The following is a 27,406-nucleotide window of genomic DNA, read 5'->3' as shown; positions in this document are numbered from 1 at the left end:
TCCTTGGCACCAGTAACCAAAGACTGAGCTGTACCCTTGCAGTCCCTTTCTTTAGTGGGTGACACAGAGTCTTTTTCTTTGTAGAAGTCAAAATCAATCAGTGGAATCACCATAGTAAAGTCTCTGTTAATCAGGATTTCGTCTATTGTCCATTCCTCTGTTTTAGCTTCTGAAAGAGGCAGATTATCAATCAACAGTTCAGGAACCGCCTGATGGTTCTTTGGTTCAGTATACTGTGGAATGAGTCCATCAGAACATGAAATCTGTACTGTCTCTGACTGTTCGTATTGATCAGAAGTGGCAGAAGGAAGAGTGAACCCAGAGGTAACATTGTTTTCCACATCAGCTTTAACATCTACTTCAGTCTCAGCAGCTGTATCAAGAGCAGGGCCTAAGCCTACGGTAGTGACTGAATCTGTGTATGCCACCATTGTGGATTGTGTTTGGAAATCAGAAGCTTGTATGTGTGCTAGCTCAGAATTATGACAAACTGCTACACAGGGTATTTTTGGTAAAGGAGTGGCTTGTAACTCTTCAGCTAACTGCAATCCCTGATAAACAGCAGAACAATTGTTAGAACCTGTGCCTAGATTAAGCGCTGTGCTAGACGAAAGACCTTCACTCCCAATAGATCTAACATATCGACAAATATCATGGTTTACCAAAGTCTCTGCACTCAGGGGCTGAACAGTGTTCACTTCCTCCACATCAACAGATAAAGTCTGAGGTGTATTCAGTAAAGAGTGTAAGGTTTTATTTTCCTCTTGTGCAGAAATGAGTTCTTGTCTTAACTCCTCAAGTTTAGCTCTTAGCATGCCCTGCATTAACTGTACATCACTATCAGTAGGCACAGGGGGAAGCATAGTGGCATCAGGGCTGGATCCTGCACTAGCAATCTGGATGTGCATCGATTGTACATTGTCCTCTACTGCTTGCAGGTTCTGTGATTTATAGTTTATCTTTCCAACTTGGTCTGTGTTTCCCTTAAACAAACTATTGACATTAGACCTCTTGGCATTAGGGACTACAGTATGTACCTGTGCAACAGAGTATGCGTTAGACTGAGGGTAGAAAACAGAAGTTATGCAAGAAACCCCTCCATTCTTTATGTTGGTATCATGAAACTGTTCTATCTGAGGTGAAGCACAACTGGAATCATGGGGTTCAACAACAGAGGTACTCTCGTATAATAAGTCTAACAGTGTGTTGTTTTCTGCGGCTAAGGCTTGTGCTGACATAGAATCGGGATCAAAACCAAAGATAGAACTAGGATCAGGCCATGTAGGATGTGCCATCCTATGGGAAAAATACTTTGCACGTAAATGCCCATTCGTGACAAGGTGTTCATTGGAGTCAGGACTAGTGATTTGATTGTCACAGGTAAATGTAGGGGAAGCTTTCTGTACAAACCTGTTAGAGGCCTTGCTGCCTTTCTTTCTTAAACTTGCCATATTCAATGGGAATTTTGGGCTGGTCATACTGTCAGGATTAGTCAGGCGAGTACAAAGGCAGCGAATATGGCAAGGGAAATGTGCACCCAGGAACTACGACTCAGGTATGCTAGAACCCAGGGTGTAAATAGAGTGTGACATCAAAACCAATATATGAAAAGGGATGTGGGGTAAGCACCTGACCGCGAGGAAAGTCGGCAAGCGCCTTACCCCCAATTGCTGTTACAGGTACTGACAGCGCTAAAACCACGTGGAGGGCAAGCAATGACAGGATCTGTGTACTAACACTCTTGATGGTATTACATAAGGGAACTTAAGAACTGTACTCACGAGGACGAGATAAACCTCTTGAATGTCAGCTAGCCCACGAATCCTGTTGAAGAAACTGGGACCCCGAAAGGCTAGAACAGCAATGGAAGGAAAACTAAATACCTAAGTGGGAATAGTGTTTACAAAATAGTGAGGAAAACATAAGCATTCACACAGGAGCTAGCTACTACCGCACACCACACCTAATAATCAAAGGGAAAATAAATGCAGAAGTGCATTGGAAAACATGGAATGGATCCTCTAGAAAGTAAGGATCAGGAGCAGGGAAAAACGAAATAACCTATGCAAACTTCTCCCTACCCCTCCAAGGAAAAGACAGGAAACTAAACTAAGAGGAAGGCTAAGGCAAATGGGTAACAGCAGCAAAGGACAGAGTCAAAGAAATATAGAACACAGACAAACTGGGCTGCATCTAAAAAGGGAAAGCACTGAGAAATGCTGCCTGCAAACAGAGGAAGACAAAAAGAGAAATCAAGGGAGCAGAAATCAATTAGCGCATGAATCCGAAATTCAGGGCGGAGGAAACAAGAAAACAGGAACAAGGAAGTAGGTACAAAGGCAAGGAATCAGGAACCAGGGACTAGTCAAAAACAGGAACACTGCAAACGATGACCAGCGCTGGACTGAAGTAAGACTGAGGCTTTTAAAGCTGCTTAACAAGCACACGCCTCGGGTGTGCTGATTGCTGCACCTGCCGCCACAGCTGTTACCTATCCTCCACCCAACCTTGTGTTGCAAGGGTGGAGGTGGAGCAGTGGGCCAGGCATTCTGGGAAGCATAGTCATTTGGTTAAAGAAGCATGCTGGCTGCCAAAAACCTGGAATGGATCCGGAAGGGAAGTAGCTGGGAAAATAGGGATTTAGCGCTCCCAAATCATCACAGCACTGTAGCATAAAGTTCGGAGGAAAAGTCCAGTAGGGAATAAACCCCAAATCATGCCCCCAAATGGTGGGAACGGGAGCGAAGGGAGCGAGTCGTGACAGTAACACAGAAGTGACAACACATGTCAAGGTCTTCCTTTACTGGAAAGAAACGCATATGGGTGCATTATATAATTTCCCCTTTCTTAATTAGTTATGTGAATCAGGATGTATGTGAGACTTAGATGTTGCTTCGGGCTTTTGAGGCTGAAATGCCTCTTCTGGGAAATAGAGAAAGGCTGGCTGTGGGAAGTGCTAGTTGCAACAGGTTATTGAGATAATATTTAAAGAAAGGCATGTGGATGACGATACAAATAGACAAATGTCATGTATGTGAACTACATCTAGTCCTCCGTTTTGCCCGCTGGTTCTTTGCATTCTGTGTTTAGTCTTTCCAATTATTTGTTTGGGCCTACAAGTCGCAGGACGCAAAATGTTGCCAGATGTCAATGATTTTCCTGGGCACAATAGGTTAGGAACAAGTGTAGTTCCTGATGTAGGCAAATGGGATACATTAAAGCTTATTGGTAGAATTGTCGAGCTGGCAAGGCCTTGTTTTCTAGAGTGGAGCGGAGTATACAAGGTAAGGGGTAACATGGTTTTCATTTTGAATTAAGAAGCAGGTCACACATACAGACTGTATTTCAAAACTTTATATCTTAATGATGGTGCAGGAAATATGCACACTGCAAATTCACTTGAAAAAACACAGCAATATTTTTTCTTTCAATGCTCTTTTTTTTAATTTCCAACACACAATGCAATTACATGAATACAATCATTATCACACATATGCTTTTGAGCGGTTATTGCATCTAAGCTCTGCAATAATTGACAACCCTTTGCTGTGACCCCGAAAGCACCTGTACACCAAGGTTTCCTTCCCTGTTGATGCCAAAGCTCAGAGGCCCAACAGACAACACAGCCTGCAACCACTGCAACTCTATCACTAGTAACTATGCCACGACTTACCGGGAGGGCCTACCTCCCCTACAACAAAAGCTTTCAATTGAAACCTTCATAAGCACAATCATTGATAACTGTACTCAACTTGGGACTCTTTAAGCAGGAAATCCTAACAACGGGCCATGTAGCATTAGCAACTTCAATCTCAGTGAGTAGAGTGTCGGAGAATTGTTATCCTGCCAGCGTTTCACAGCAAGGGAAGTTTAAGTTGTGGTGTAATCCTCTCTGTTATGGTGGAGAGTACACTCTGGCGACATAAATAGTGCAGGTGTCCCTACTTGGCATAACAACAAAGTGGGTACCATCCACAGAGTGTGAGCCACAGAGTAGTGTCATCGATTGCGTACACAGTAGTGTTATCATATGACATGATATGATGTGGCATTTATAACTCGCCTGTACACAAGTGTTTCCTCACCCACTCTGGAAAGGTAACTGGGTGTTCAGTCAGGGTTGCCAAATGATCTATTGTCAGGTTGGCATCTGCCTCCACAGATTTGGATACAGGTGTGAAGGAGCAGACCCTCCACATTTATGGAATATTGGGCCTGTCTCTAAAACCTAGGATCCAATCAGAGGGGTGCATACTGTCAAACATTTTGGCACCCTGTAAATCAGTTTATGCACCTCATTAACTTATGCAAACTTCGTAACAGTCTTTCTCTCAGTTTTGATTTTAGGCACACATCCCAAACACCATTTGTAAACAGGACCAATGTGTAACCCTTGTCTAAGAGAGTCATTAGCCATGACCGTACATGGACACCACCTGGGTACATCAGATTGTTCTGCATTAGAAGCATACAACAAGATGCCAATATCCAGTGAAAGCCCTCCTCTCGCTCCCCCGAGCCTGCGCTATGAGGAGACTCAGCAAAACAGGGTACTTGGTGTGCCAGGACCCTCAGACACAATGCTTTGTTGGGAGGCTCAAACAGTGTGTGCGTCTCTAAAGAGGCCTTAGAACATCGCTGCTCAAGGAAAAAGTCTGTAAACCAAACAGAGAAAGTCATAAAGGAAGGGACCTTGGTAAACAGTGGCAGCACTGGATTTTGGGTAATGCAGCTAAAAGGAAACAGGACTGGCAGAGGGGAGGTTTCTTCACAGATATCATTTTCACACATGTAACGGTAGTGGACAGTGTCTTCTTGTCAAGCTAAAAACACAATGGGCCTCATTCCAAGTCAGGCGGTCCGGAAATAACGGTGGCGGTAAACCCGTCATTACCGTTGTTTCCGGATCGCCTGATCTCGAGTCCTGCAGGCGGAGGTGTCATTCCTGCCAGGTCTGACCTGGCGGGTTTAACACCATCCGCCTGCAGGCAGACGTGGAAACACCGGCACCATCACGAGATGGTGCCGTGTTTCCATGGTCCCCATTCCCATTGAGTCCTATAGGACCCTACGCCGGATCACGGGTTTGATGGTAATGGAATTCCCCATTCCCCACTGAGCCCATTAGGGAATGCCCATTCCCCATTGGGCTCAATGGGGAATTTTCATGCTCTTACCGCCGGTGGATTTCCCGCCGGCGGTAATAATGCAAATTTTTGGCGGTTTTCCCCCCAGCTCAGAGCTGGGGAGAAATCCGCCAAAGCCCTGATTTGGCAGACCTTTAAATCTGGCGGTAATAGTGCGACCGCCGGATTTAAGGGTTACCACCAAACTCGTGATGAGGCCCATAGTGTTCAGGTGTTGTTTGGTTATGTGTCCACCCGTTGGCTGCCCATGGCCATGCTAATCCCTATGGCCATTCCCACCGATTCCTGCCTCTGCCTGCCCAAAACACCTCCTCATGAGAACTCTTTGAGCTTGCTTTAATCAAGCCTTACCATCAGGCTTTGCATTCAAAGTGCCTGCCTGTGTTTGTTCAAAGCAGTCTTGTAAGAGTTAATGATTTAATTGGAGTTGTAGAAACGCTATGGTGTAATAAAAATGCCTCACCACACCTTCTTTAACCACTTGATTTATAATCACTCTGCGTGTCCTTCACAGTAGTCCGGTTAAAAACAAGCATTGGCAAAGCCACTGAAGTCCCGTTTAAAACCAGCATTGGCAAAGCCAACATTTTTGGCATGTGGATACATTTTAAGCTTTTTCCAAGCACTGCTGCTATAAGATTCCCAGGTACCCACACCATTTTGAACCTGCTACCAACAATGGGTGGAGAATACCACTACGGCTGTGCCTGGCAAGTGCCTTTCCCATGCCTACACAATAGCCCAAACTGTTGGCATTGTCAATGCTTGTTCATTATGAGGTTTCCTAAAAGCTGCTCTCAGAGATTAACCCCTTGCTCTATGATTGTGGAATTGCAATCACGCCTCTTTACTTCTGTCAATGTGTTGTGCAGACAGTATCACTGCACCCAGAACTGCCCCACTTTGTTGCTTTCTGGCCAGGTGAAACACAAAGGTGCATTATGTAGCGCTCCTTACAGCACACCGGTGAACATTTTCCAAACATCACAAGCATAACATTTGTGTGTTAGAAACCGACATTTGGCCCAGTGGAGTAACTTTGCTGAAAATGTTGGGTGGGGGGACCATGACAATTGAAGGAAAGGGGTCGGGTGAGGGAAGGTCGGATGGTGGCTCTGAGGGATTGTTTTAGGCCAAATTGTTAAAATAAATTCGGTCACCACCTTACTTCGAAGCTGAAGATATTGAAATGTTTGTCTTCGGCGGTTGCAGGGGTGTCCCCTGCTTCCTCAGTGTTGGTGGCAGGGGACTCATCAAAACAAAAGAAAAGGGACGATGCAGCATCAGATCCGACCCGCGTAAAAGGGGTGGATCTGACGCTACAGGTTACTGGGGAGGCAGCGGATGGAGAAAGGTAAGTGGGGGGGTTTATTGGAGCACTAGCAGTTTGAGGTGACATGGGTTTGGTTTTTTGTACCAAGGTAAAAACAGATTTGCAGCAGAAAGGACTCCAGTTAATTCCACCATGATTTTGTATGTCGGTCAAACAACCTAAATCCCTAGGGATAACACTAAACTACTACACCACAAGAGTCCATTGCTGACGCTCTGTTATAACTTTCATAAGACTGGTGGCGCATCTTTAAAATTCAATTGGGCCCCCACACATCTTCAGCCGGCCTGCCATGCACCCAGTGACACAACATAACATTCACTAACTTCATTCCACTAGAACATACAAACAATGCATTATTTATCATTCATTCAGACACAAAAGTCAACATGCATATGCGTGCACACACTCTCACTCACACACAAATGCACCCAGCACCTCCACTGACATAAACTGTGTGCACACAACATTTATATGTACATTTACAATAACACATGGAAACAGTGGCGCAACGTCCATTGAGCAGACCAGACTTTATCACCCCCTCATACCTGAAATTTTGGGCTACGTTGACTTGACCTAACTGAACTATAAAGCCATGGCCAAAAGGACCAGATTCACTGGAATGTCAGCAATTTGCCTGATTTTTCCTTTCATTCAACGGCAGAAACCATTGGTTAATGCAGTGCAGTGGGTGACCAAGTATAATTGGTATAGATTTTTAAATGCCATACATCTCCAAAAGTGGGTTCTGCACAGCACCTTATATGTCTACGTGCTGATAGGTTTTTTCTACAAGATTCTGGCTGATTAAAATTAAGGTATGTTTTGCTGTGTGCAAATGGCTCCAAGCAGCGGAGTACCAAGCGGGAGAGTCGCAAGGGGGTGGTCAAGCTGCCCCTCCGTAGCTCTTTTAAGAGCCAGACTGGGACATTTGTCATTGGGACACTTCTCCCATTCAGCACCTCAAAGAGGGTGCCCAACGGCAAAAGTGCCCCTCTGGCAGGACAATGTGTGCTGAGCAATTCCTGCTGAGCACGCTCATTGTCTTGGCAGCAGGACACCTTACCCGTTCTGAATGGTAGAGATGTCCCGCTGCCAGGACAATGTCCCAAGGAGCTCCGGGCAGCAGAGAGTCCTCACGTTGCTCTGTATAAACTGATTATTACAATGTGAGCCATTAGGCACTGACGGGCGGGAGGGGGTTCCTATTAGCAGTGACTTTTGTCCCTTTGGAAATTGGAATGGGAGGTAGTGATCAGAAGTGAGAAGGGTTCATAATGTTGCAAGCTTTATGAAATAATGACTGGCTTTAAAATCCGCTTCTGACATGGTGTGTGCTTTGATCCGGTGTTATGCCTGGCACGTGAACATAGTAATGCATCAAAAACATATTCCTGTCAATCAGGATTCGAGGGAGGAATTTGGAGAAGTGGATCTTCATTCCGTAAATGACTGTACTCGCGAATAAGTGGTTGGTAAGTGCCACTAACGGACAAAATGTACAAACCCTGGTCTTCATGCGTTCAGTTGTTGCAAATTCCTGAAATCACTTGATTGGGGATGACTGACATCTAAAACATCCAAATATGAGGCCACAGCACAAGAGTTCTATTCCATTTCAGCAACAAATTTTTTTCCATGGGTTTTTTAACGAATATTTTTCAATGTAAAAACTCATCGAATATGTTTATTTTTTGAGGTTCCCCCTCAAAGCCCCCACACCCTATTGTTTTTCTATTTTCCTGACCCCCCATCCATTATATGCACTTTCGCACCTCCCTCTATATTTTTCAAAGAGCTTTTTTTTTGAAAAATGTTCATTAAAAAACACATTGAAAAGAAAGTCTGTCGATGAAAGTATGTTGTACCAGCGCAAGTAGCCCACTATTCCACTCGGTAGCAACATGGACAATTGAGAATCCCACCTATTGGAGAACAAAGGGGTCCTGTCAGAAAGACTGCGAAAATGTGCTTCCTGTCATTGTTAAGTTATTCATTTTAGGGTTACCATCCTATTCTATTTTAGAAGCAGGGAGTCCCCCAACAGGAGGAACATTTGTTAGATAAGAGAATTGGCACTGAAAAGCAGTGAGAGGTTTGTGGTTGTTTCAGAAGCATATTGTCCTGTCATCCTTGCCACTTCCCCTCCATGCCCACACCTAGAGGCACATCATCTCCCCCATACACACACCTGCAGGCTTATCATGCCCCCAAGAGGCACAATATATGTTCCTTTCTACTGCCCGCATTCCTATGGAAGGATTACGTTTCCCCAGCGTTAAGGCCCAGGCTCCAATGGGCATTCTGCTTCTGCTCCCCCAGTGGCTGCAGGCGTCTATGTATTGCTCTTGGATGAACTGTATTTTTTGGTATTAGCATAATTGACCTAAAAACATTTGACCTAAAGCATTTGATCACATTTGTTTGACCTTTTTTTCGGTCAAATGTAATTAAATAAATATATGGGGGTGGGTAAGGGTATAAATTAAGTTGAGGGAAAGTGGGAGGAGGGTGGCGGGGTCACAGAAAAAAAGGTCAAATAAATTCGATCAAATGTGATTAAGTCAAATGTTTTAGGTCAAATAGACCCAAACCTATTTTTCTATGTACATTGGTCGTTGTTCATAGACATGCTTCTTTCCTGTGCCTGGTGTCTCTGACTGCCTGTCTCCATTCACACTGTCCCAACTGCAAATGTTGTGTGTTTGTGTACTACCACTTTATGTTGAGATTCAAGATGTAAGAGAAGGTACATTTCAAAATAGGCCTTGGATTTGTCTTTCCAACTGTATCTTCAGGACATCAAACAAGATGGAAGGAGCAGACTTACCTCAGGTGGCATCTCGTACGCCTCATTGTCTGGATCCACGAGGGTGTTGTCTGCGTTACTCATCGTTCCCTCGTGGATGAAGCCGTCATCATTCTGAAAAAAGGGAGACACAATAGCAAAGTGGTCAGTTTACTCGAATGTTCTGTCATGAGCTACATAATATATCATAAAAGGTCTGTGCACATTTAAGGGCAATGTTTGAAAAAAGAAGCCCAAAGCTGGTAAAAAGCAACGTATTGCAAGTTTTTTAAATAAAGCACTCATGAGGCTTGATGTCAGTTTGAAGGCAAAATGTCAGGCTCACAATTTGAATGATAACCTCATAATGAGCAACCAATATTTTGTGTAATGAACTATGCAAATCACACATTGTGAACTTAGATGCTCAATTACCAAAGAGAGACTTAGTTCCACGTTTCAGTAGGGTGTGATGTACCAATCAAAAAGTTATATCTTTTAGAGAGCTTTTCTTTGCTATCTTGAACTTTGTTGAAAGGGATTAGCGGGTGGCAGTTGCTTTCTTACCATTGGGCATCTGATTGACCGTTCATTCAAAAGATAGTAACTTCGCTGGGTTCTGGATGATTTTTTAGTTTTTTCCCTATATAAAATTAACTTCTGCACAAAATGATCTCTGTATATATATGTGTGACGCTAAATGTATATGAATCTGTTCATATTCAATGATGGGGCGGGCCTACCGAGATCCCGGCTTGTGTCTGGTGCAGCACAGTCTTTAGCCACTGCATGCAACATGTTCAGACTGGCCATGATTCTAGTATGGGCCAATTTTTTTTGTCAGAGTGGGCCAATTTCCTAAGTTACTACACTAGTTTTAAAGAATGCTACTAAGCAAAGATGCTGTTCAATTCTTTATTTACAACCTAGTTTACCAGAAACATCCCTTTGGGTAGTACTCAAACAGTCTGTCCTGAAATCAAACAATATTGTTGCATGTGATTTTCGTCCACTTTTCCATTGGTGCCTGGGCCAATCAGTGCTGGTAAGCTTGCACAGCAATGTAGGTGTCGAAATGGCATATCTGTGTGCAAGCTGCAGCCCCAGTATACAATTTAGACAGCAGTTCATCCATTTGAAGATGAGAACCTGAGTGCCACTAAATTGCTTGACATCATTCAGTGATAGTAACAGTGCTTAGAAGTGGGAGGAACCTGGCTATAAATAAAATCGATAGAACTGATTGTCCAGATATCTATGAGATATGATATATGTATGCCCCTGGATGCCTTACTGTGTTGAACATGCTCTGTTGTGTTGAGATAGTTGCAGCAGATTTCACGGCATGCTTTGGTATTTCTCCACTAACTATATTTTTCACATGCTTTCATGCAACAAGTACAAAATAGACAAGCTGGGTGTAAAAAGAATTAAAAAAAGGTCTGGGAGCCCCTCTGCCGAGAACAAACACGGCCAATAATCTGTGCTATGGGAAGGTGCCGCAGGTATACAACCACATTTTAGCTCACTGTACCTTTCACAGACGATTGATACCCCTTTGCATATCAGTCTGGTCCCACCCACTTCGGAGGTCCGGCACCAAAATGCAAGGCAAGTCTCTTCTGAACAAGAGTACCAACAGGTGTAAAAAAGAAGACGCAGTCTGAAGAAACCAACATTCTAAAATACACCAAGCCAGAGTTCGGAGGATAGCTTAGAGGCAACGGTATTGCAGAGGCGTTGCTAGGAGGGTGTGGGGAGGGCGGGCTGACGGGACTACAGCCCTGGGTCTTTTGGTTGTTGGCCCGGATAGAAACTCAGGGGTTACAACCAAAAAGGCTAGTAGCCCTGAGTCCCGAAAGTCCCAACAGTCCTGACATTAGTGTAACCCCAGATCTTTTCCTGAACTAGCAACACCCCTGACAGTGTGACTTGGGAGCGAGACAACGTAGAGTAGAACAGTGCCAGAGGCGGCCTCTCTTCGTTGCGGTATTGACAAGCTGAGGTGCGGCTTGACACATCAGAGCAGTGTGCAGTATGCATACACATACGCTGTACGCGCGGAACGAGGAGTGAGGACGAGGAGCGTGGGTCCTTTCCTCTGACTGAGGCAACGTGCCACAGGAGCTCGTGAGTGGCTTGAGCAGCCGGAGGAGTACAGAACGGGGAGCTCCGAGCCGGGAGCGGGGAGCAAGGAGCATCTCCGCGGGAGAAGTGTCCGGTCGCGGCTGCCCCCGAGGTCGCGGCACTAGGTGGCCAGATGATGATTGCTCAGGATACTAGGAGCTAAGGGTACGTACAGGTACCGGTGAGCACCAAATAATCTGGAACGTTTAAGGATACTATAATAAAAACATTGTGTAGGCTGAGTCCTCCATTTGTTAGGATTGAGCAGCCGGAGGAGTCCGGAATGGGGAGCTCCGAGCCGGGAGCGGGGAGCAAGGAGCATCTCCGCGGGAGAAGTGTCCGGTCGCAGCTGCCCCCGAGGTCGCGGCACTAGGTGGCCAGATGACGCTTGCTCAGGATACTAGGAGCTAAGGGTACGTACAGGTACCGGTGAGCACCAAATAATCTGGAACGTTTAAGGATACTATAATAAAAACATTGTGTAGGCTGAGTCCTACATTTGTTAGGATAACACGCCTCCCCAGCTTCATTTACTCGTAAGCATCGGTGTGCTACGTAGTTCTGGTACAGTTGCCACCGTCGCCTTTACTTTATTGCAGTGCAGGCTGAGCTCTATATCAGGCACAATAATACGCTCCACCTACTTCAACCAGTTCCCGAAATAAAGCGGGGAAACCGAGTTACATCAAAAGGAAGCAACCAGGAGACTGTGGGGACATACTCCCTTTGATCCTGAGTTCTGATAATGATACTGAGCCCTGATACTGACATGATAGAGCTTGTCGAGTGAAGCTTACTAAAGATATTGTTAGAGCTTGATGAGTTAAGCTTACAAAAGTACTCACTCTGGTTAATTGCGGCAGTATCTGGTTATGTGTTGATTTTTTGTGTGGCACAACATACGTGGTATCATTTATTTATCAGTGTTTTTCAAAAAGGATCAAAGGGGAATAGGTGTACTCCTATTAGAGTTGGGGTAATCAAAAATGGCGCCAACAAATAAATATAATCTAAGAAGAAAGAAAAAGGAGAAAGCTATGGTGATCACTGTAGAGGAATCAAAGGGTAAAAAGAGTAAACCCAAGAGGGGCACTCCTACAGATCAAAGTAGGATTACCAGATTCTTTCCTTTGAACCCCTCAGTGGAAATTAATTCTTCGGTCTTGGAGGCACCCACAGTGACAAAGATAAACACTTCTAATTTGGGCAGTTTGCTGAACTTTGGAGATATCGATAATATTTCACTTTTAGAATTATGCCTGAGCATACAGAGGGGCATTACTCCGCAACTAGCAGCGCCTGCGGCGAGCTTGGTTATCCCTCAGATGGAGAGCCAGTCCAAAGATCTCTCTGATCCATCTACTTGTGTGGCGGCCAAGGGCAGATTATCTGCTTCACCTAATCTAAATATAGATACAACCGCTGGCTCTGAGGCTGAGAGAGCTATAACCAACTATCCTGGGGCTACGGAAATTGCTGAAATACAAGCATCAGTGGCGTCGCTGCAGTTTGCACTAAAAATTCTATTACAGATGTCTGGGCGTATTCTGGCAAACACTGATACATTGACTTATGATAATGCACAAAAACAGATTGCTAATGAAGAGGTGGAAAGCAACCTGTCAGAAGCCATGCTGATTGCGAATGAGATGTAGCAGCAGCAAGTGCTGGACGCAGATCTAGCACCGTCGGAGCACATAGATGTAATATCTACACGCAAACAGAGCAGAACGACCCGGCAAGCATCTGTGGAGATAAGCGTGGACAGTAGTGAGCCACCATTGACAGAGCCGGGGACGACTCTCTTTCGCTCAAAGAAAGCTAAAAATAGAGCAGCACGTGCTAAAAAAAGGAATGCTCTGGGGGAAGGTCGCTTGACCAGTTGGTTGATACCGGAGGATGTGGCAGCCCCCAATGAGGCCATGGAAGTGGAAACCTCGATGAATGAATACCTGTCCGAGGAAGATCTTATTCCCTCAAATACACCTAAGGTGGCGAATGCCCAAGTTAAACCTCCAGATTCGGCATTTTTTACATCTGAAACCAATAAAGAGGGTGACGAAGTCGGGGGAAATCGCATCTGTCTTATTAAAAGTTTGTATCAAAGTGGTGAATGCAAATGGCTTTCACGCTCGGAATTCCTGAAGAGAATGTTGTCAGTACCCCAATTAAGAGTACTCCATTCTGATGATTTTCATTTTTTAGAACCTTTGACAGGAACTAACCCTAATCTGTCAGCTTTGCACTGTACATTTTTATCTACTGCCCAGTTATCAGGGACATATAAAGATGAGTAGAGGACTGTGGATATTGAGGTAGACGCAGACATAAAATATGGTGATCCCATTTGTCCGGAGACGCAAATAGTATCCTCCAATGCTAATGCCTCATGGCCTCAATTACCCACTGGGAGGAAGGTGGAGCTGATAGATGTCCAATTGGTGCTGAAATGGTTAGCTGAGGTAATACCTATGGTTGCAGAATGTAAATGAAAATTATCTTTGGTGTCATGGAACTGCCGGGGCTTTGCTCACCTATTAACTGAAAAAGGGCCGATGACCCAGTTAGTTGGATACAGCTGCATTTGTCTTCAAGAAACATTGGCAATGAACTCCTTGTTCTTGGATGGGTTTGAGGAATATCAGATCTTTGCTAAAAGAGGTGAAAGAGGGCGGTCCTATGGAGGTCTTTGTTTTGGGGTATCTAAGGTCTTTAGCTCTAGAAAGATCAATGTGAGTCAAGTGGATCATATAATTGCTGTTGAAATAGCGCATAAAGGCAAGGGGAGCTTGGATAGGTTTCTATTGGTATGTCTGTAAAACCCACCTGGAGCAGTATTGAGAGAGTCAATACAAGAAGCACTTCATGAACTCCTTGCAAATTGGTTATTAGTTGAAGAGAAGCTAGATGTCTGTGTGATGGGAGACTTTAATGCTCACATGTTAGGGGGAGAAGTGAGTATGAATAATCCGAAATTGCATTCAAAATGTGTAATGATTCAAGACAAGGAGGATGGAGAAGGGCATGGCTGGGTGCAATTCTTTCAAAATTGGGAACTTGAGATGATCAATGGTCGAACTGATAGTGATCATCCGGGTAAGCATACATGGAGCAACGGATCATCAGTCAGTACATTAGATTATATTTTTGTCTCTCCAAGTATGTTACTTGTTGTTGATTATATGGTCGTTGTACAAAATAACTGGAGTGACCATGCCATGTTGGCGTGTACATTCGACAATCCTGAAGCTGAGATCCCACAGTACGATATGGGCGATATAAAAGTGAATCATGCGGGCACAAGAATTCCATGGTCAGATATTAACGAGCAACGAGCGGCGGAAGCCCTAAATAAGGAGTGCCTTCCTGATTTTGTTGAATCCAATATGATGTCCATGAATGAGGTGGAGGCATGGATTCTCCTGTTCTCTGGCAAACATGCAACAATGCCGATCAGAGCAATGGACAGCGAACAGGGGGAACCTCCTACACATGATAGATATATCAGGGATGCTAAGAGTCCCTTGAGGGCGGAGCTGCACCGTGTGAAGAAATCTAGCTTGACATGGGAAACATATATCTTGACTATTAAGAGATTAAAGAACAGATATAGGGCTGATATTAAGGCCAAGAGAAGTGTAGATCGTAATAAATCTTGGCAAAGACTAGTGCAGACTATCTGCTCGAGGAAAACATCTAACATCTGGGCATTGGTGAATGAAGCTAGGGGGAATAAGATACGACAAACAGTAAACCCCATTGGCAGTGCTGAGTGGATTAGGTTTCTGGAAAATCGTAATATAGTAATCGACTCTGAGGAAACGATGCAGATAATCAAAGTACCGCCCAATTCCACAATAGATATCTCATATAACTCAATTCTGGCAGAGATTAAACTGCTGAAATCGTCCAGAGCTCCTGGTCCCAACGGATTGGCTAATATTGTAATTAAGAGTCATCCCGACTTTTGGGCTACTTTGCTCAATATCTTATTTAAGAAGATTTTGAATGAAGGCAAAATTCCGTACTCTTGGCAATCGGCGATTTTAATCCCAATCTTTAAAAAGGGAAATCATATGGATCCCAGTAACTATAGGCTACTCTCTATACTTGACGCCACAGGCAAAATATTTGCCTCATTACTACTGAAAAAATTGCAGGTATGGGTAGGTCAAGCTAACATTCTACGCAACTTTCAATGTGGATTTAGACAAGGTTATTCCACTACTCATAACCTTTTGGTAATAGATATAATGCGTAGTGGGGCACGGCAGAGTGGGCAACCTCCCATGTATGCACTCTACGTCGATTTTAAGGCGGCATTTGATTCTATTCCAAGAGAGAAATTATGGACAAAGCTGGAAAAGTTAGGCTGCCCAGTTGATCTTTTATACTATATTAGGTTACTACATCAGAACACCAAGGTGAGGCTAAAATTAGATCAGCAAGGCCACTTGACCGAAGAGGTCCTCCTGCAAAATAGAGGGGTTAAACAGGGGAGTGTTACTGCCCCAGTAGTGTACAATTTATATGTACACGATATACCTAAGGCAATAGCCTTCGCTAGTAACTGTCCCCCGAGCATTGGAAAAGTACCTTGTTTGGTTCTGGCATATGCAGATGACCTAGTGGTATTTGATCACACTATTAGTGGGTTACGCCAATTGGCCCTTGCTCTCTGGGAATACTCTGAAAGAAACGGCCTTGTTGTCAATGTAGAGAAAACCCACGTGATAAGATATACTAGTAAAAGAACTACACGTGTTAAGCTCTATATTGATAACGTTGAAATTACATATGTTCCTGTTTACAGATATCTCGGAATTGAGTTAGAACCTACAGACATTTACCTCATATGTAAGCGTAACTGTATGATGAAAGCAGCTCAAATTACAGCCCTTTTTAAAAGTTTTACAATAAAACAGGGTGGCTACACGCTTTAGGGAACACGACATCTATACATTCAAGTTTTGGCCCCTATGATGGTGTATAGATTGGAAGCACTCATACAGATGGAATTAAATTGGTTACAGCTAATTGAGGGAAAATATTGGCGAAGGGTACTGGGACTCCCAACTTGCACCCCAATGGCTCTTTTAAGACTTGAGCTTGGGCTGATATCTTTAAAAGCATTGGTTCTGAATAAGAGAGCAGGGTTATACCTAAAAATGGTGAATGGAGCTGGAAATGCCCTATTGAGGACAGTTTTTCAGGAACTAAACAAACAAAGCTCCTCATGTCAAAGGGACATTTGTTGGTCACATCGGGCTGGTCCCTCTACGGAGATAAAGCAGGCCGCATTAGGAAGACGGGTAGAATTATGGGACTGGTTGGAGAGTTACGAACACCTCCGCAAATTGAAAAGGTACAATTTTGTGCAATCTAGGCTATATACATACAAGAAGCCACAACAATATCTGATGCTATGTCCCTCAAATAGGTTAAGACGATTTATTCTTTTATTAAGATTAGAACATCTCCGCACTAAGGTGAGCACATGGGTGACAGATAAGATTCAGCAATTTTGTCGCCTTTGTAACAAGAGGGATATTCTGGAGACCGCTAAACATGTCCTTACCAAATGCTATGAAATGAGAGATGAAATTACATTTTGTTTGGGAATGTATGTACATAATAGGGACATGATAGAGGAGAGGTCGTTTTAGAACCATTGTGTCAACACTGAAAGCATGCGCTTGTTAACTGCACTTTATAATATCTGGCTGAAAGTGGAAACCAAATTGGGCATTTTATTGTGAGGGCATGTACGATATATTAGGTTAAGCCAGCATAAGTTGTCTTATTTTGCTATGAAAGGATAGCATGAGAACGAAGAATGAGGTTAAATGTATAACATAGTATAATAGAATTATTTGGTTAAGGTTATTGGTATATGATGATTAATGTTTGGATTTTGATATAATTGTATTTTATTAATGTATGATGATCAATGTTTGGATTTTGTTATAACTGTATTTTATTAATGCATGAATATTTTTTGTTTTTATGCCTTTTTTATGCTGATGAATATGTGGAAAGTTTATTAACTAAACTAAATCACATTAAAGATATTAAATTAAAAGTGCAGAACAGTTCAAATCTGGGTCCTGCGCTTAGAGACTGGTCTTTGGTATTAAGTGCGTTGTAAAAAAATTTCAAGTTCTAATATATTGTGGGAATAATCATTACTTTAGGCAAACGTTTGTTTTTTATGAAGGGGAGTGGTACATGTTTGTATGTTGTTAAGGTTTTTAAATTTGGTTTACATGCACCTTTGGTGGTGTTGGACAGCTTTGGAATGCACATTGCCGTGTAGCCATTCTTCCAGGCTTCTGTTGTGTTTTGGTTTTGTTGATGCGCATTTACAGCTCATAAGGGGATACTATGTAACAGCAAGAGCTTCTTTATATCAATGTGTGTGCATTGGCAGGTTTATTGTTGATTAATGTTTTTGAGTAGGGACACTCTTTTTTTCTGATTTTAGATGGTGTCGCTATTATTTGTTTTGTAGTCTTAGTGGTTTCTGTGCTCTATTTTTGGGCATATCATTTAGAAGCAGATGTGGGGCATATAGAAAGAGTAGGCTATCTTATTGTTTTATACATAGTAAGTGGCCAGTTATTTAACTAGGTGTTCAAGAGCAAGTACTTCAAATCCTTGGGCGTTACATACCCAGCCTAGTGCTACATTGCTCATTTCATCGGTAAAGGTTTTTCGGTGAGATATCAGTAATGGCTTTCCCTAGACTCGGCCCTTATGATTTAGTCATAGTTAATGGATAAGCTGTGTGATGGGAACTGTTTTCGGTTATTTCAACTTCTTTAGTAGCTGGAAATGTGCGCCTAGTTCGTCACTTTGAAGAAAACTATTAATTGAAAGCAGGGCATGTGGCACAGTAGCATTTTCGTGCAGCAAAGTTCCCATCCACGCAGATTCTGATATTTGCGCGACCCACTTTAAGAAATGTCTTAATAGCAGGTGAAATCGCCTTACACTGTTTTTGCACTTCATAGCACAAAGGTGTAAATGACTCCAACAAATTGTGAATGTGGGTAGCATTTACATTGATTTACAATGGCCTTCAACTGCTTTCTACAGCTGCTAACAATAGGCGGCTTCCATAGACATTCATAGGTTATACAAGAGCATAACAATGGCATGCTGGTTTAAAACCAAGTATTTTTTATTTTAATTTTGAAGTGTGACTGAAAGGCAGACCTGTGGCATCCATTCTGTGTCCCCACTGCACACCCCCAACGCACTCACATTTCCCCTCATCAAAAAACAAGATGCTAAGACAAATGTAACACGTTTTGGCTTGTCTTTCGCACCTAAAGCATGTGGCCCTTACTCTTTTGATAAGATGTAATCTTTTTTTTTCCTTTGACAAATTAAATTACAATTAAAGCAATGTCTTGGAAAACAAACAACATGTACCATTGCAATATTGGCCAATCCATGTTCTGCATTAATATTTCAACAGAGTTGTTTGCATACGACACTGACATTCTATCACTGCCACCTCTTCTTAATTTTGTATTCTCTATTTAATTCACTCTTTTTTAAATGTGCTTATTCATTTTGCTAGATGAGTCCTGTTTTTGGCTTTGATCAGCCGCTTCAAATACAATGATGGCTTGTTGCTGCTTCCCTGTTAAATGTTGTCCAGTCTGCTGCAGTGGGCTTTGAGTGGACTGGTTGCTTCCCTTCTTTAAATAAGTTGGTTAGTATATGTGTTGCAGCAACATTCTCAGTATAAAGATTTGTGACTAGCCTACTATGTCATAGAGTTTTGCTTTTTCCATGAAGTTTCTTTGCCAAACGTCTTTAAGTAAATTAGCATATTTTTCATCTTTAAATTGACTCATATTTCAAGTTAATTCAACATGTTCAAAAAAAGAAATCCAAAAATTAACAGCTGTCACTGCTCCCCATTGTTTTGGAACTATCATTTATGGTCATTGTTTGAAATACTCTGGCTATTTACAGGTGTTAGTTGGAGTAGGTCCCTGACTACAATGACATGCTTCCTATCAAATATTTTTTTGTCATCTCACTTTAGTATATTTTGGAATCTAAAGAAATGTCAATGATACCATCATGTCTGGGAACATTGTGACCTCCTTTATTGTAAGTAGGTTAACAGATTTTGATATTTTGGCACCTTCGTGTGCTGCCTCAGCATGTTTCTTTTAGTGTATTCACATGTTTAGTTGGGTTCGACAGAGAGTGTGAATAGTCTGTGTAATTTAATGCCACATTTATTGTAAGCTGCAAAACGAGCTGGTGCTGTTGCTACACATGCTATTGGTTAAGCCATCCTTTACCTGTACATGCCTTACCACTGGTGTACAGAAGTGTAGGTTTATAATCTGCACACTTAAACATGTAGGGATCATTTAAGAATTAATGAATAATATTGTAATGGAATGTATTACATACTTGTTTTGTTTAATATTGAATTGGCAGATCATTTTCTCTAAGGTGGTATTTTGATTTTGTTCTGATATCATGGCTGTCACAACATTGTGCGTGGCCATGTATGCTGCTTAATATTTTAATATAGGTTTCAATGATTGATCGGGTCCATTAATTATAGCATATCCTGTGGTTTGTAATTTTCTTTCCATCTGTCTTGATCAATTTCTGTACAGCAAATTTGGAAATCATTTTTTAAATTTGTAAGCATTTTATATGGTCTTTTTGCTAACTGAAGGACTGCATAATCATGACATGCATGCTTTTATTCCTTATTCATGGTGCACAGGCACAACAAGTTGGATGACACGTGACCTTTTAGTACAGGTCATTTTCTGTTAATAAATTAGGCTTAGATGTGCACATCATACCCGGCAATCATTAGTGGTTTTATTTTTGTATCGATCATGCTCTTTGTTTTCATGGACTTCTTCTTTGTGAGTTTCATTTGGTAAATGTCAAATAAACATGGATATTTTGGGTTGGAAAGATAGCTCTGTGGCTAGACTGCTCAGTGCTGCAATCTATGTGTGATCTACAGGTCGCTGGTTTGAATCTCAGCAGGACCTGCTCAGCCTTTATTTATTTATTGTGCAATATAGTTATCAAACAAACCTTTTCACACACATATAATTTAATTACAAATAATGCATAATGTATGCAAAACAACACATGACATCAAAAACATGATACAAAAACAAAACACACAATATAATATGTTACAATTTTTAGTGATATTTCACTTGTATTCAAAAAACGTAGCCAAAACCATGATGACATAGCCCTTTCCAGGATATGGAAAAATATGGCGATTACTGCTGTTAAGAAGACTGGACATTAGGTGCACAAGTGTTCTAGGGTCTCAATTGCCTTAGTGCAAAAACAGCACCATCTATCTTCTTTTACGATTTTTGATCTGGCATCTAAAACATCCCTAGTCGGATATAAATTCAGTTTCGATCTAAGCAGTGAGTTCCTAAACTCACACAAAGGGTGCTTCAACAAATAAGGTTCAAGTGCATTATAACTTTTAATCGACAAGTTAAAATAATTGTTGAAACAAGTATACCATAATAAAACCTCCCTATTTAAAATCCAATCCCTTCTGAATAGTTTGTGTGGTGTTTTTCTTAGGTTTAAGGCCAACTCCTCAACACTGGAATATATCTGCTTGAGTAAATCGCCACATTTCTCCCTCCAGGTTATCAAGGGAATATTTGTTTTCTTTACCATCTCTTCATTCAATTTAATGTTCAAAGTTGACTCTGGAGGTGACAGAAGTCTCTCATAGATCTGCAGCACCTTCCAAACCACCTGTGCATCCAAAGAAATCAGGCCCAGTTAATGTCTGACTTCTGCTATATGAACCAATTTAGGCAGGGAGGGGAGTTTCCAAGTTAGACCAGCCTACACCTTTGTCCCAAGTTTCTACTCTGAAAATTAAATCAGCGAGTATTGCTTGGTTACATTTTTTTAAAACAGGTAAAAGAGAAAATCAACCAAATTTAAAATCAAATTGCCGTAACTTTGTGGCCACGGCTAAAAACATTGATCGTAATAATTTATATAGTGCCTTTTTTCCCCTCTTGCATAAAAATAGTTCCAGAAGTACTTTAAACGCTAGACTACATCAAGACATTTACCCTCTATTTTCCAGTTAAGGTTTTCCTTTTGGACTTTTCTATATTGATTATAATAATGATTGATTTCCAAACATTCAAAAGCATGTCCAAATTCAGTAGAGATAAATTTAAACTTTCAAATGACCTCTGAAGGCCTTTCGGGATTAGGTTGCAAATTAGTGGACTATAGTTCGACCTTATACCATCAAAGACCCATGTCACATATATATATATATATATACGCTGAATAAGAAGGGTGCAAGGACACATCCCTGAAGAAGCCCACAATGAGTATTGATCCGCTGCATGCAACTCCCCTGGCTATTAGCCTTATCTTGAATCTAGTATCTTGATGTAATGTTGACAAGATATTAACCAATGCTGAGGGGCAGCCAAACAACAACATCTGGTCCCACAATTTGGGCCAGTTCATGCAATCAAAGGCCTTGAAAATATCAAGGAATTCAAGATAGTTTTTATTTGTCAAGCAGTGTCACCATAAAGCTGTTCAGAGCCGTCCCCACACCCTTCTTAAACCCAGACTGATACATATTGAGACAGTCGGATATTGCAGCCCACAGCTGCTCTTCTCTCAAGAGTACATGAGCAAAAATTTCATTTGTGGAGTCCAAAAATGAGATTGGTCTGTAATGTGATGGTAAAAATGTATACCCCCACTTAAAAAACAAGATCACCGCTGCAGCTTTCTACGAGGAGGGTATTACTTGTGTTATTAAATATTAAAAAAAAACAGAACCTTGGACCACAAGATCACATCTGATTTAAGTGTCAAATTAGACAGTCCATCTGGACTAGGAGTGTTGGAATTCTTATTCTGTCTTATTCAAAAAGTAATTATATCCATGTCCAGATGAACTATTGTTAGCCAGCTGGACCAATTTTTTATGACTATGGCCCTCATTACGAGTCAGGCGGTGGACCATGGTGCTGTTAGCACCATGGTCCATGCCGGTAACTCACCGACTCAGTCATGGTGGATGGCGGAATTACCGCCCCATTCCAAGGTTGGCGGGGCGGTAATTCCCCATTCACCCTGGCCCCTTCCCCATTCCCATTTTTGCCCCCATAGGGCATAATGGGAATGGGGAAGGTGCTAATTACAGCACCGTAAATTACGGTGCCGTAATAAGCTCCAAAGTCCCTTAGCGGGTTGGATTTTTAACGCCTGCTTAAAGCAGGCGTTAAACACCAACCCGCAAAGGGACACTTGTAATCAGGCGTTAAGGGTTTAACGGCGCCGACGCTCTTTACGGTGCCGTTAACCCCTTAACGCCTGACTTGTAATGAGGGCCTATGTCTTGCATAAAATCCTTCACATAGAGCTTAGGTGGAAATTGTCTAACCACATGTTTTCAGATAAAGGTTGAGACTGGAGGAAAGACTCTGTACCACTTGATTTATTTAGATGCCAAAAGGAGTTGGAATCCCTACTGCGTATGCAGTAAAGCATTCTTTCTTGTCTCTGATATGCATCAAGAATTTATGGCACGTTATCCAGTTTTTAAAATTGGATTTCAACTTGCATATTGTCAGCACTGGCAGGAACCTAATTATTTGCAAATCTTTTAAATTAACATGCAGATCGCACTTGCATTCTTGAACATCACAAAGACATGTCTGTGATGTTCACCAGCTATAAAAGCAATGCGGCCTCATTACGAGGCTTGCGCTCAGGGAATGAAGGGGGCCGGTACGGGACCGGCCCCCTTCATTCCGTCAGGGCTGATTACAGGATTCCCATCGCGGGACCCAGATCGGACGCCTGGTAAAGCAGGCGTGCTTTTTGGATCCTGCAAGGGGAAGAAGGAGGTAACAACGGGACACTCATGATGTGCCCGTTGTTACCTCCATCCCCATTACCATTGAGCCCTATCGGGGCTCAAATGGGAATGGGGAATGGTTCCTGCAAGGAGGATTTACTGGGTCCTCCTATGTCGGAATGACCCGGTATGTCCCCAGGAACCCAGCCCAGTTTGGTGGCAGTCATGGTGCTAATAGCTCCATGGCTACCGCCAAACTCGTAATGAGGGCCATAACCTTTACAGTTATTAGTCCACCCAGTAGATGTTGAACAATGGGTTTGAAAGAAAACGGATTGCACAAGTACTCGCTATTAAACTACAGCTGAGAAAACCCCAGATCATTAAATGCTGGAGCTACCTCTAGACGCCACAAAACTGTCCTGATCGTCACATTTCAATCGTCCAAGGTTTGCACAGCACTCTAGGATAATAGAATTATGTGCTCCAGCATACAATGATCACTTCGATTCGTGGGAGAGATAACAAGACCCCCAGGCCCTATGTCTCAAGTATGATGTTACAAAAATATAATCCAAGGTAGATCTACCTCTACTGCTATGCCAAGTGAAACTCGGGGGTGTGTCACCCTATATATTGCCATTTATGGGTGACATATCCAAAGCCTCAAAGTCATGCCTAACTCTTAGGTCTCTTTCCCGGGCCTACTAACATTGTTAGTCTTTCTGTAGTGATATACAAAGGGGGACCTAGGCATTCTGCATTAAAATCACCTGTAACAATAATACTCACACAATCTTCAGGGATTTCTGCTAACATTAATGACGAAGTAACATCTAGAAATTCATCAATCACAGCATTAGCCGGGTTAAAATACACATTATATAAAATACATGTTTGCACCACGTGTGCGTTTGGTTCCTTCCATTCCATCAGAACAAGTAAAATATCCTTTCTTGTGCCTTTTATTTGTTTCATCGAAAATCCTTGACCAACCCTGACTGCCGTCATCAGCCCACCAAATGGGCGACCCTTTTACCCTTTATTCGCTTTAACGAAAAAGACCTCAAAAGCCTCTAAAATGGGGGAATCAATCATTAATGTTTCCTGAAGACATATAGCAAAATAAATCTCAAAGATTACACCATTTTTCAATAGATAGAAACCTCTGGAATTCCAAGTTAGTAGTATCATCCAGGTCCCTCAAACCCAATGTTCAGCATCCCTTTGTCCATGGATTAAGGTGTCAACTATAGCAGGCCAATTATTTCCGACCAATCTCTTTGTGTCTCTTGGCCTGTCATAATTTTCCTGATGTAAGCACAAAGTGTCACACTGTAGCCTTATCATCATTTGTCTATCTAACTTAACAGTATATTTAGTATAATAATTTGAACCAAAAGTTCCCATCTCCTCAAACAGTTTGTAGCCTAGTATCAGGAATGCTTTTTATTCAGCAAGCATGGCCTTTTTCACCATTTGTGACTGGAAGTGGATTTTGACCACATCAACACAGTTATCATACACAAAGCAAAACAGGTATTTCAAAAAGCATAGACATAATGCACTGTTGGTTCAGAGGCCTTTCACCCAGCCACCCAAATAGACTATTCAAAAATACTCCACTAAAACGATAAACTGGATCACACAACTCCATTGTGTCAATCTTATCATGGCCAAAACCTTTAGATTTCGGTTGACCTCCAGTCAACAATGTTTTATTCAACTCTATACTTTTCCTTATTTTCATATTACTTAGGGGTCGTTGCAGTCCCTTTGTACTCTCCTTAAGGGTACGGAACATTGGGTATATTTGAGGGCGTACTTTATGAGACCCAGCTTTTGGACTAAAGATAGGAGCAGTGGGGCAGAAATAATTCCCTGTTCTGAACCCAGGCAATGAACTACTCAGCCTGCAGGACTTAGCCTTACCGACTGTCAGATAGCTTATTTCCTTTTCCCCCAAAATTGTGTTCATTCCTATCCCCTACAAGTGAGTACAAAGAGACTGGATAAGTAGAAATATTACTCAGACCAAGAAAGCAATCACGGTCCTCAATGGGCTTTAAGAAATGTTTGATCACTCCCCTACCCTTGGTTGGAATAATATGTTTATGCTTCCCCTTCGCTTTTTGTGGCCCAGTAACTGAGCTCTATGCTCTTACTTCATCCTCCACCCCACATAATATATCAGAATTGACAACACCAGAACTAAACCCAGGGGTGCAAGAAACACTAATTTCTGGGAGCGGGGCAGATGTCCAATCAATTGGCCCTAAGGGCAGTGTTAAAGACCCTGTTACAACCGAGGAAGAATTAGGTAATCCCCCTTAAGTAATAAACCTGGTCATTTTGGTACTTACAATTTAAAGGCCCAGTAAATATTACTAGCAACAGTGATGTAACCATGTAGAAAATTTATTTTTGCACAGAAGTCCCTTAAAACCAAACTGATCTCTCACATTTCAAAATCAAGGACATCCTACCCCCTATCCATTGTATTTATTCAAATGGAGTATGCGTAATAGCACCGGAAACGATATAGCATCAGCAATATGATTCTTTCGACCATTTGGTGCTGGTAAGTACCATGTTTTTTTGCATCATTAGCCATTGAAAGTGAACAGATCAAGTGATATATGACTGGGGCGCAGTAATGCCCTCTTGGGGGTTTAAAACACCTAGGTTGAGAACGGTATCCCCCAACAAATTTGAACAAGATAATTGTGACCCAGCAGATATACCAAATTGCCCCTTGACTTGCATATCCGGGCGATGTAACATCACCACACATAGTTTTTGGGACTCAGAGGTTTCCTCTGGCAGGATCCAGTTATTTGTTTTAAAGTCTAGGCAAAGTCTCAGTAATTTCTTAGTTTGTGAGAAATTGCAGGTGCCAGGATTGACACATCAGAGACCAAATCCACTACCAGGTCAACTTTAGAAACACAATTTCCCTTAACTTCGTGCAACCTTATGGCATTGCCCCCAAGTATGGATAAGCCTTCAGAAATAAACTGATCCTTTCCATTACCTGCAGCCACAACACCAGTAAAAAATGCGGCAATCCAATACTCACCTTCCTCCCCAGTTCTCGAGGCCATAGCGTCTTAGGCTTCTACAGTAATTTATACAGCATCCATAAACTTCCTGTAGTTACCTGTTGGAGTCGCAAATACTGTTTCTACTGCCACAGGAATTTGCTGTGTATTGTCTCCATTCCAAAGAACTACAAAGGACTGGGTTTTTTTTGTAAAAAGAGGCCTGGGACAATGCCCAATAGAACTTGTATTGTTACAAACAGAAGGTCCTAGCTCCTCTCAAGTCCTCACCCTTAAGGATCCAACAGCAATAGTTTGGATACCTAACGAACTGCCCTCCTCAGTTGCAACAGACTACACTCACTAGCGACATTGAAAAAATATATGTATATTTTATTACAAAATTAATTTCATATTAAAATGTTTTTTCATATATATACAACCAGTATTTCGATCACAGTAATCCATATATGTGGAGCAACAAAACAAACCTCAAGTGAAAAAATATAAAAAAAAGTATATAAAAAAATCAGAAAAGAAAACAAAACACCAAAGATAGAACTAAAGGGGTTCTGTGTTCAACTTGAAACCAAACACCTATACCTTTAATAGACAGAAAAACAGTAAAGCGGTTGAAATAATCAATATGTCTCATTACAGGTTGTTAATAATATAACACACACACATCCAATTGAATACTAAACAACACATAAAAAATACACAATCACTAACATTAGCATCTTAAGTATAAATACCAATCTGATGTCTAATTGTGGATCTGTTACACTAATATTAAGATCCTATTATTGTTTCTAAGTAGACTACAGCTTTTGATGCTTAATTAAAACCGTGACAGTTATCTCACAGTCAGAGGTATCCTATTGTCTCCATTCACCAGTGGCAAACTTAACTCCGGGTCCATGTCAGCCATCTGCCAACTTCCATTGCTTTGCAACACAGCAACCAAGGGATTATAAAACCAGCTGAGTAGAGTCTGCTTTTAGTTTATTACCTACTAGAAGGGACCACTTATCGTTTTCTTGCCATGTTGTTGCGTACAGACTGTCAATACCAATTCACAATATA

At 42.0% G+C, this 27,406-nt stretch overlaps 1 protein-coding gene across 1 annotated transcript in view; it reads right to left on the bottom strand.

Moving 5' to 3' along the window:
• SNCA (synuclein alpha) overlaps nt 1–27,406 on the bottom strand; it is a 757,071-nt gene that overhangs the window by 47,934 nt on the left and 681,731 nt on the right. The window contains exon 5 of the mRNA XM_069630568.1: nt 9,314–9,406. Within this exon, the coding sequence (XP_069486669.1) occupies nt 9,314–9,406 (93 nt within the window). The remainder of the gene's footprint in view (nt 1–9,313; nt 9,407–27,406) is intronic.

Source organism: Ambystoma mexicanum, chromosome 6q (genome assembly GCF_040938575.1).
Source record: "Ambystoma mexicanum isolate Mex_15411 chromosome 6q, UKY_AmexF1_1, whole genome shotgun sequence".
NCBI classification, from domain to species: domain Eukaryota; kingdom Metazoa; phylum Chordata; class Amphibia; order Caudata; family Ambystomatidae; genus Ambystoma; species Ambystoma mexicanum.
Note: the sequence above shows the minus strand (reverse complement) of the source record. Positions and strands in the feature narration are given on the sequence as shown.